Source organism: Phaenicophaeus curvirostris, chromosome 12 (genome assembly GCF_032191515.1).
Source record: "Phaenicophaeus curvirostris isolate KB17595 chromosome 12, BPBGC_Pcur_1.0, whole genome shotgun sequence".
NCBI classification, from domain to species: Eukaryota; Metazoa; Chordata; class Aves; order Cuculiformes; family Cuculidae; genus Phaenicophaeus; species Phaenicophaeus curvirostris.
In genome coordinates this window covers 17,748,825-17,759,794 of record NC_091403.1, presented here as the reverse complement: position 1 = coordinate 17,759,794, position 10,970 = coordinate 17,748,825, and the positions used below count along the sequence as shown (strand labels likewise).

Below are 10,970 nucleotides of genomic sequence, written 5' to 3'. Positions count from 1 at the left end.
GGCAGGAGGCAGCAGGTGTTTGTCAGTGTTTATTCTCATCCTCACTCCCCTCCCAGCCCTGCGTAGACCCTGGCTGGGGGCCCAGCCTGTTGGGCAGCTCTGTCCTGCTCATGAGCAGCGTGGGGCTGTGCTCCTGGCTGCCGGCCCCAGGCGGGGGGCAGGTCCATGGGGGCCCAGAGGACACCAGAGGTCGTGGCTGGCCCAGAGCTGAGGGCCGGGCAGATCTGTTGTGCCAGACATGGGTGGGCAGAGGCGCTGCTGGCCTGGCCCCAGGCTGCTGGCTGCTGCAGGCGATGCCACGTGTTGCTTCTGGCGCTGCTGCTCTGCCTCGGGACCCGGCCCAGCAAGAGTGTCCTGAGCGCTGTCCCTACGCCTCGGGAACCCTACTCAGCCGTGCCTCCGGGGGCCCCAGCACCCCATACTTCTCATCGATCGCCGGGGCACCTGGCGGGCAGTCGATGAGCGGCTTCAGCTGGAAGACATCGAGACTGTCCTGGTTCCTGCGGTTGTAGACGCTGAGCCGGTGGCCCAGATCTGGACTGGAGCCCGCGGGGCTGGGCAGCTTCAGGTTGACAGGATCCAGCCCCTTCTGCGCCAGGCAGGCCTCCTCCGACAGGGACGACAGCAGCTCCTGCACCATGGCCTGGGCTGCCCGCTGCCGTGGGGGCGCTGCCCCGGCTGCCACCGTGTCCTCGCAGGCCGTGCTGCTGCACTCCGGGGAGGAGCCCAGCGTCTGGCTGCTCTCGCTGCAGCCCCGGGTGCCTGAGCTGACGGTGGAGCGCGAGGCGCTGCCCGATGTGACGCTGGCAGATGTCCCCGTGCTGCCCAGCCGCAGCGGCACCTCCACCGTGAAGAGGTCGGAAGAGATGTTGGGGCGATGGACATCGATGGCTGCCGTGGTGACCACGCAGATGGGAGCCTCGGGAATGCTGCTGTCTGCAAGGGAGAGAGAAGGGGCAGAGGTCAGCAGGAGCGAAATGGGCATGTCTCCAGCACCACCGCGTTTCTGCCCTCGGCTTCCGTATGCAGGTGTACAGACGCACACAGAAACCAAGCATATACAGAGAGAAAGAAGGGCATACACCTCCAGCTCTGCGTATTTGCTCCATAAAATATGTATGTGTATATATGCATCAATAATTGCATATAATCTAACTTTGCACAGATCTTCCTTTTATAAATGTATGTATGTGTGTGTATAAAGAAATGTACACAAAGTAAAATTTATGTATGAACATGACCACATACCTGAATCTTCCCACATCGTGTATGTCTAGCTTTTTAAAAATATCTGCCCCTGGGCCTAGATCCAGCTAGTTTTACTGCAGCCACATACACAGCGAGCCAGGGGAGAGACGGCTTCTTAATGTAAACAATACTTTGTATGTCCCGTGCGTACATGCCTGGGTGGATGGCTACAGGGAAATGGGTGCGTATATAATAGTCCCCTCATCTGTAATCATCATAGCTACATCTCTGTACAGGCTGGGGAGAGCTGCAGCCACGCTTGGGCACCTTAAATACCTGTAATTACTCACATGGAATGCACCTACACAAGTGCTCTGCTCTCTCTTAGTGTCTGCAGGGCTAGAGGCTGCACCAGTCCCATACAGCACATATGTGCACATGTAAAATACATAGGTGTATATATACAGTCTCAATCTCCCCATTTTGTACATATAGAATCTTTAGCTTTATCTACATAGATAGGAGAAATGCGTGTATGTAGCTATATGAGCCTCATATCTTACACATTATAACTACACACTTCTTATATGCACAGTCATATACATCATACACTCTACACAGCACATACATAAATGTTTAAAGGGAAGACTGTGTATTTGCCTGTGTGCATATTTAAGGCAGAGACATACACTCTTCCTATACAGCTAGAAATAATACCAAATATGTTATATGCACACATTCTATACAGTTATGTGTGTCTATATACAGTCCTGCTCTCACAAATTTTATATACACATCCATATAGATGGGGGAATATGTGTTAGAAGCCCCAAATATAATACAGTATCCATACTTATGTACATATATACATATGCTGCATAATACATAGTTTCAGTTAAACACATAAAATTATCTTCAAATACACCCCCCCAATAGGTTCAGGCTCTCTCCCTCAGGCACTCTTACCTTTATATATTAAAAAAAATATACTTTTTTCACTATGTGTGTATATATAATATATAGATGTGTATGTGGGGAGTGTACATACAGGGGTGTGTATAGATATACATAAAAAAAAAGATCATATTTAGATGTGCTCACACATCTATATAATACACATATCACAGAATCACAGAATAACCAGGTTGGAAGAGACCCACCGGATCATCGAGTCCAACTGTTCCTATCGTTCACATACATAACATTGTCTGTTGACAAAGCTTGGGGGGCTCCTCTGAGCAGACCTCTGGGCTCTTCACCATCAGCCTCAGTCAAAAACTGAGGGGCCCTTGAGCCTCTCTGGCTGTGCCAGGGGCAGCGCCAGCTCCTTTCTCTCCCCTCCCCCCGTTGTGTCCTGAGCTAGAGGGTTGGGCTCGGGTTTGTGTGTCTGACCTTGGCTGCTGCCTGGGTCTATATGGATACGTCTATAGAGAAAGATTATGTGTATATACATAGGGGAGGGTGAGAGTGACTCTGTGTTATATATGTTGTAGGTATATATGCAATAATAATATATATGTTTATCTATGTGCGTTCACACAAACCCGAGCCCAACCCTCTAGCTCAGGACACAAGAGGGGGAGGGGAGAGAAAGGAGCTGGCGCTGCCCCTGGCACAGCCAGAGGCTCAAGGGCCCCTCAGTTTTTGACTGAGGCTGATGGTGAAGAGCCCAGAGATGTGCTCAGAGGAGCCCCCCAAGCTTTGTCAACAATGTGAAAGCAAAACGAGCCCCCGCAGCTTCTGCAGAACGGCTTGTGGCAGCCTTGTATGCAGCTGGTGTCAGCTCAGAAGGGAACTGCCCAGGTGATCCTAGGCACTTTTCTTAATTTGTGAAATAGAGTAACAGGCAGTGTCTGGGGTTTTCGTGTCTGACCCTGTATATACATCTGTACACACACAGCCAGGTGAGGGGTACACGATGTAATACACCATCCCCCTTTACACACACAACATTTTCTACCTTTAAATAGAAAACACACACCTGCTTGCACTCTTACACACGTCCTTACTTTGATATATACATACATACCTATCTCACTGTGCATCTGTCTGAGGAACATATACAGGGATAGATCTATACACGAACACCCCCCCCTTTATACAGTTTTAAGATTATATACATATATACATACACCCCCCCACATTTAAAGATACACACACACATTTTTGTAGAGCTCCAAGTCTAGTAGATGGATGTATATAGAGGGATATACATCTATATATAATACTGTATCACCTCTCCATCCCATTTTAAACACACATCATCTTCACAGATTTATCTGTATAGATATGGGGAATAAAATGTGTGTGTATTTACAAGCACTGTGTATAATACATCAAATATATGCACACACTATACTTACTATGTAGATTATATATTTAAAGGGGGGGGGGCTGTCTTTAAACAGAACACACACGCATGCACTCCCTGACACACTTGTATGCTTATCTTTATATATATATATGTCTCACTGGGTATTATATATCTGGGAAACATATACAGGGATATACAATACATTACACTTGTACATGAAAACCCCCTCATTTAAACAGCTTTCAAATTCTGTACGTACACAAATGTATAGATGCACACGCCTTTTGTCTAGCTCTCCCATTACATTATGGGGATGGGTACAGAGGAACATACACAAATAAAAATAACACTGTATACCTGTACACATGCACACATCCATATTTTTTATAGACATATATATATAATTAATGTGTGTAGTTCTTTCACACATACATCCAGATTTTATATAGACATATACATATTTTTATATATACATTTATCCATATTCATAGAGAATGCCTGTGCACGTAGGCAACCATCCGCTGGGCCAAGTCCAATGGCAGGAGGTTTAACAAGGCCAAGTGCCGGGTCCTGCACTTGGGGCACAACAACCCTATGCAGAGCTACAGACTAGGAGAAGTCTGGCTGGAAAGCTGCCTGGAGGAGAGGGACCTGGGGGTGTTGGTTGACAGCGACTGAACATGAGCCAGCAGTGGCCGAGGTGGCCAAGGCGGCCAATGGCATCTTGGCTTGGATCAGAAACGGCGTGACCAGCAGGTCCAGGGAGGTTCTTCTCCCTCTGGACTCAGCACTGGTGAGACCGCTCCTCGAATCCTGTGTTCAGTTCTGGGCCCCTCACCACAAGAAGGATGTTGAGGCTCTGGAGCGAGTCAGGAGAAGAGCAACAAAGCTGGTGAGGGGGCTGGAGAACAGGCCTTATGAGGAGCGGCTGAGAGAGCTGGGGGTGTTTAGCCTGGAGAAGAGGAGGCTGAGGGGAGACCTCATTGCTCTCTACAACTACCTGAAAGGAGGTTGTAGAGAGGAGGGTGCTGGCCTCTTCTCCCAAGTGACAGGGGACAGGACAAGAGGGAATGGCCTCAAGCTCCACCAGGGGAGATTTAGGCTGGACATTAGGAAAAAATTTTTCACAGAAAGGGTCACTGGGCACTGGCAGAGGCTGCCCAGGGAGGGGGTTGAGTCACCTTCCTTGGAGGTGTTTAAGGGACAGGTGGATGAGCCACTAAGGGACATGGTTTAGTGTTTGATAGGAATGGTTGGACTCAATGATCCGGTGGGTCTCTTCCAACCTGGTGATTCTATGATTCTATGACTTACAATACACCTATGTACACACATTTTATATACGTTATGATACATACATGTGCACATATGCACTCATGTATTTTTCTAATATATAAACTATATATGTATATACACAGGCTCTCACATACCCACGCACATATATACAGCTTTACATATATTTATTCACATCTAAAATACCTACGTAGCTACCCACATCTTAATCTGTCTTTGTACCTGTCTGCACGTACACACACATGAAAATGGCTCTGTGTGTGCGGTGTGTGTGCATGCACGGGGGGTGCATAGGGATACGCCTCTAGAAAAAATACCACGTACCTATATACATGTTTGCAATCACAGAACCGATTAGGTTGGAGAAGACCTTTAAGATCACCGAGTCCAACCCTTAACCCAACACTGCTGACTCCACCCCTGAACTGTGTCTCTAAGCACCACAGCCACACGGCTTCTAACACCCTGCCCTGGGCAGCCTGTGCCAGTGCTTCACAACCCCTTTCATCAAAGAATTTTTCCTAATATCCAACTTAAACCTCCTCTGGCACAATCTGAGGTCATTTCCTCTCATCCTGTTACTTGGGAGAAGAAACCAGCACTTGCCTCAGGTCCCTCAGCTGCTCCTGGAACCCCTGGGCTCCAGCCCCATCCCAGCTCCAGCCCCTCGCTGTCCTTGGGACTGGCTGCTGGCTGGATTCAGCTCCATTCACAACTCCCAGGCCCAGGCCAGCCAGCCACCTTTCACGCAGCAGAAGGCAGGTGGCCTGTCCAAGCCACATGTCATCAGTTCCTCCAGGAGGATCCTGTGGGAAACGGCATCCAAGGCTTTCCTGAAGTCTGGGTAGACAACTTCCACAGCCCTTCCCTCAACCACTGGGCGGGTGATGTGGTCACAGAAGAAGATCGGGCTGGTCAGGCAGCACCTGCCTTTCCTAAATCCCTTGTGGCTGGGCCCGAGCCCCTGGTCCTCCCGTATGCACCACGTGACGGCACTCGAGATGATCTGCTCCACAACCTCCCCCAGCACCGAGGTCGGGCTGACAGGCTTGGAGCTCCCTGGACTCCCCAGGGATCAACGACAGATTATATGTAATAACACAGAATAAAAAGATACATATATATTCAGACAGGGTATCCCTCACTCCACTCCTTTTAAAATAAACATAATTATACTTAAATAAAATAGACACACACACAAAACACACACATGTACCTTTTCTTTGCGTGCGTACATACAGGGATTTTATATAGAATACATTATATCTACATACACAGCCATCTTTTATATAATACATATAAAATATGTATATATACACAATATATATGTGTAGACATTCATATGTACATAGACATATCTATCTAAATATATATACACACACATAAGACTATACCTATAAATTCACACATACATACTCACATCTATATTTAACACAGAATACATAAAAATCTGTGTGCGTAGCCACAGACACTGTCACACACAATTTTTTATATACATATATAAAAAAGGTGTCTTTAATAAACATATGTATCTCCCCATGTATATCAATTTAGTGATGCATCTACAGGGATATACATATAAAATATATTATATATTTACAACCATAGACTTATACACATTTTTATTTATTCCTACATTATATACACACCTATATATATGTATGTAATTCCACATGTGTGTACGTATATATGGATTACAACTATATAATAATTTATACATAGCTACATATGTATAATATACATATTTATAATATATGTGTAATATATGCACATATATTCAGAGACCATCTCTCCTTCTCTTTCACAGATCCTGCCCCTACAGATATATCTTTAGAGATTTTTATATAGGTATGTAGATAAAACATCCATCTACACCCACAGATGCAGCCACTCACACACATCTTTGTGTGTTTATGAATATATTGAGTCATACGCATACCTTTACATGTATATAATTTCATATATAGGCAGGGATGTATGTGCGTTTGGAGATCTGTATGTGATACATTACACACATATGTACAAATACATAGATATTTTTACTAATTATAAACGTGTTTTATATATGTTATATAATATGTCTGTGGACACACAGACACGTCCTCAATACAGACATGTATCTTCTTATGTATGTCCATATTTCACTGTGTGTATACACATGAGCCAGAGGAGTGTATATACGGGCTATATGCATACAATTCATTATACATGTACACACATATGTATTTTCTACATATTCTATGTCCATGTATATGCAGGCACACACATCTCTTTCTCATATAACTCCAAGCATGTAGGGGGGATGTACACACGGAGAGATAGATATAAATACATTCTATCTACACCCCCTCGCTTTCTAATATCCAGAGATATATGCAATTGTGTATACACGAGGGGGTTGTACAGCCCCAGGCACCCAGCCTCGCTGCCCACGACGGTCCGAGGTGCTGCCGTTCCGCCTCCTCCCCGCAGCGGGACACCTACCTGCCAGGGGACGGCCACTTGGAGCCTGACCTGGGGTCACAGACCCTGCCTGCCGCTGAGGCTCCTGACCGCTCAGTCTAACCTCTCTGAAAGGTTCCCAGCATGGGGCTAACTCCCCACTTCTTTTCTCTTCATTTATTTTGTCCACACTGTTCAGTCTCGGGTCCATTTGAACCACCCTGATGCCCGGACAGCCTGGCTACAGGGAATTAACCTCTCCCAGAGCTCCAAAATACCGTGAGTGCCTTAGGCAGGAGCAAACTCGGGGCCCTCAGCCTTTGGAGAAGTACTGTTTTGGTACAAACTTCCCTGGAGCAAACCAAGAGATGCCACAGCAGGTTTCATTTCCAGGGCTGATTTACATCATCGTCTTAGCTGGGTTACAGCACAATGCAAAAGTGCAGTTTATATTTATGTATTTGAGTAAAACTTACCACTGTTAGGCTCATTGTAGTACCGGCTAATGTAATTATTCATGTCATCCTCTGAAAAAAACAAGAAGGCAGCCATGAGAAGACCTTTTATTTGATTAAGCAATTGAATTTCCACCCCGTGAGAGGCTTTCCTCTGCCCTGTGTGCCCAGAACAACCCCTTTTGTGTACTTTTAGGCCAGAAGACAAGGTGTGATTTGGAGACATGCTGCACCCCCATCTAGCCCATGGCTGCAGCCAAAGTAGGGACTGTCATTTGTAGCACTTTATGGTGCCAGCCTGGGAATGAGGCATTCAGGGTTCCAAGGAAAATGTGCTCCGGGGTCTTTCCAGAGACTGTAGTGGGGCTGACCAGCTCCTTGCCACTGGCAAAGACCAGGGGAACGCTGGCGGTTTTCTAGTCACAAGGATGAAGCCTGTGTTTATCCCAACAGGCCAAACACAGGCCACCAGTGCAGACAGACCTGCTTCTGGTGTACCAGTTACACCCCTGAGCTATCACGCTTCAGAAAGTGAGGCCCTGCATACCCCCTGGGACCAGAGTCCCTGGGAGGGCAGGTTTTGTCTCCTGCAGGGATCCTTCTCTTTTCTTTCAATCTTCATTTACATGTGGTCCAACACGGCTCCTCATTCTCATTTGCAGTGCCCACCGGGAGCTACGCTGTGGCTGTGCTGAATGGCAAGGACACAGCCGGTGCTCCTAAGCAGCTTCCCTGTGTTTCTGCACTCTCTTTCCTTCTAGTGTTTTTAACTTGTTCCTGTGAAACCCAGTTGACTTTAAAAACGAGGAAACAACATCCGCTGTGTTTCCAGAAGAACAGCTAGAGCTTCCCCTGTCCTACCTTGGATGATGTGGCCAAGAGAAGGCACACGGTGAATTTACCAAAACACGTGGAAATGCCTCTCAGCACAGACGCTGCTGTGCGACACGCGAACCGGAGCCAGACAAGCCAGCTCGCTCGCAGTTGTGAATCCAGGCAGTTTTGATGTGTAAATCCCTGCATCTAACATAAGGTCTTCTTTTGTTCACTCGGAATAAAGCGAGTTATTTTGTTGTATATAATATACATAGGTAATATATAGCGTAATATTAACATTACGTTATCTGTTGGCTTAAAATGTACTATAAAGAGTTCTACAAGTCAAGGGTGTAGTACTACACGTGTAGTAAAACACCTGAACTGCAGTGACGGCAAGATAAAAATGCAGACGTGATCCCAAGAAGGGAAAGCAGCAGCTATATTGCGTACACACATTTTAGATGCTGCAGGTAACAGTGGGCTTTCCTCTTACCCTACAGAAAAGCAGAACACTTTCAGTCACCGTAAAAGAAAATATGAAACCTGTTGCAATTCTGAGCAGAGCGTAAATATTGCTGCTAAGCAAATGGTATTGGCAATCCAGGAAGAATTTTGAGCTTACAAGCAACCTGACCGGCCCAATTTGTGGTGTATCGTGTGCTCTAAAAGCATCCTCTCCTTTTAAGTGCTCTTTTTGATACCGTGTTTCAGAAAACCATGCTCATCCCTGCGAGCCAGATTTCCCTCATCCCCCTGGGTCCCTGTGGCTACAGTCCTGCCTTTTCACAGCACATTGCGGTTTGCAGGTGAAGGAAACAGATGTTTTCTGGGGAACACTCTCTCCACACAACAAGACCCAAACCACCAAGCACTCTGTACCTGAAATAGCTGCACTCATAAGAAGGCAATCTAACCTGACACTGAAAGGCAACGTGGTTGTTTGCCTGGTTTCATTGGATCTTAAAAGCTTTTTTGGCCCTTGTTGATCTTTAAATGCCTGCAGTCAGAGGTGTGCTTTGTGCTAATGTCTGAGTTTAAAAAAGAGGCCTCAGAGTAGCTCAAGGCAATGCCACTGAATTAGGAGTACATTGCAAGGCTTTTCAGCTATCTGCTACTAAAATACACTTCATTTCAACCATGCATAATTTATACTCTAAATGCCACCAAACCTGCCAGCCCATATAGATACAGGGAACCTTCAGCCACAGTCAGGAAATACCTGCATCTCTGGCAATTCACTTTCACATTATTAAACTTCTAATTCTAAGCAGAGAAATGATAAAAACATTTCGGTCTGGACTCGGGAATGTTCTGCATGTGGAGGGGGTCACCTCCCTCTTTCCACGGCAAGAGCACACGGCCACATGTTGCAATGAATGGAGGGACCGGGGAGTGCCCATTTCCTTCACCTCTCCTTGAAGTCTACCCCAAATGTCAAGATGCTCTGCACCAAAGACAGAAAACAACCTAGAAAAGTTATTATCTGCTTTTCATGTTTAATGGCAAGGCTTGAATCAAGATTTCTTTAGGATGTCATACATTTACTGCCCTAACAGAATGTACCAGGGCTCTGTTTTCAAACTCATCAGTTGCTTGCAAACCCATTTAACAAAAGTACAGATTGCTCTTTGTATCAACAAAGGCCAGTGCCAAACACCTCACCGGGATCCCTTTGAGTGGTGAGGAAAATCCCTAACTGTCCCGGCCATGCATGTGCCCACTTGCACGCAGACTGGGAGAGCTGCCTCACTGCCTGCTTTCTCATTATGAGGTGAAGGCCTTATTAACATAATCATTTTATATGGCTTATCTATTTATCTACAAATAAAACACATATGTATAAATATATATACACGCGCATGTGTATATAAAATATAAAATACATACATCTTTACCTTGTATATATCTTCTTACGAGTAAAAAAGAATAAAGATTATTGGAATAACAACAGCAAAATAAATATTTCAACAACAGATCAAGTTTCTGAATCATTACATTAAAGCAAACTGACAAATAACAAACTCATCTTAGTCATAGGGGAGCCTCAGGTGCTTTGGGCGTAAAAGGCTATAAACAATTCCAGTTATCTCTCATTATATTCTACATTGCTGAAAGCAGGGAGCTTTAAAAAAAGCCACAAAGATGCAACTGCAAGCAGCTCTTTGTGCATATAAAACTATGGGATGCTGCTCAAGTACTTCACAGTGATTTATGCTGAGGTGAAGTCCCCACTGCTCAGTACATGCAGTCAGATGGGATCAGGGTACAAGCACATCTGCGGCTGGTGGCATGTAGGAAGTTCCTGAGAGCAAGTCGGGGAAGACCAGCTCTTAAAAGTGGGCAGATTGCTTATATTATTTAAATTCCACATAGTGTTTTCTGCTGTCAGTGCATTTTAGTTTCAGCTCAAGAAAGGGAGTTGTCTTAAGAAAGACTTCATTTTTCATACTTCTCCTGTT

The 10,970-nt window shown here is 45.6% G+C and overlaps 1 protein-coding gene across 2 annotated transcripts in view; it reads right to left on the bottom strand.

Annotated features, from left to right (window-relative positions):
- Nucleotides 1-16: 16 nt before the first annotated feature.
- Nucleotides 17-10,970, bottom strand: part of TMEM266 (transmembrane protein 266) — a 63,532-nt gene continuing 52,578 nt past the window's right edge. For both annotated transcript variants that reach the window (XM_069866908.1, XM_069866907.1), the window contains 2 exons: nt 7,714-7,764; nt 17-936 (listed from right to left, as the gene is read on the bottom strand). In XM_069866908.1, the coding sequence (XP_069723009.1) occupies nt 368-936; nt 7,714-7,764 (620 nt within the window). In that variant the 3' untranslated portion in view covers nt 17-367. The remainder of the gene's footprint in view (nt 937-7,713; nt 7,765-10,970) is intronic.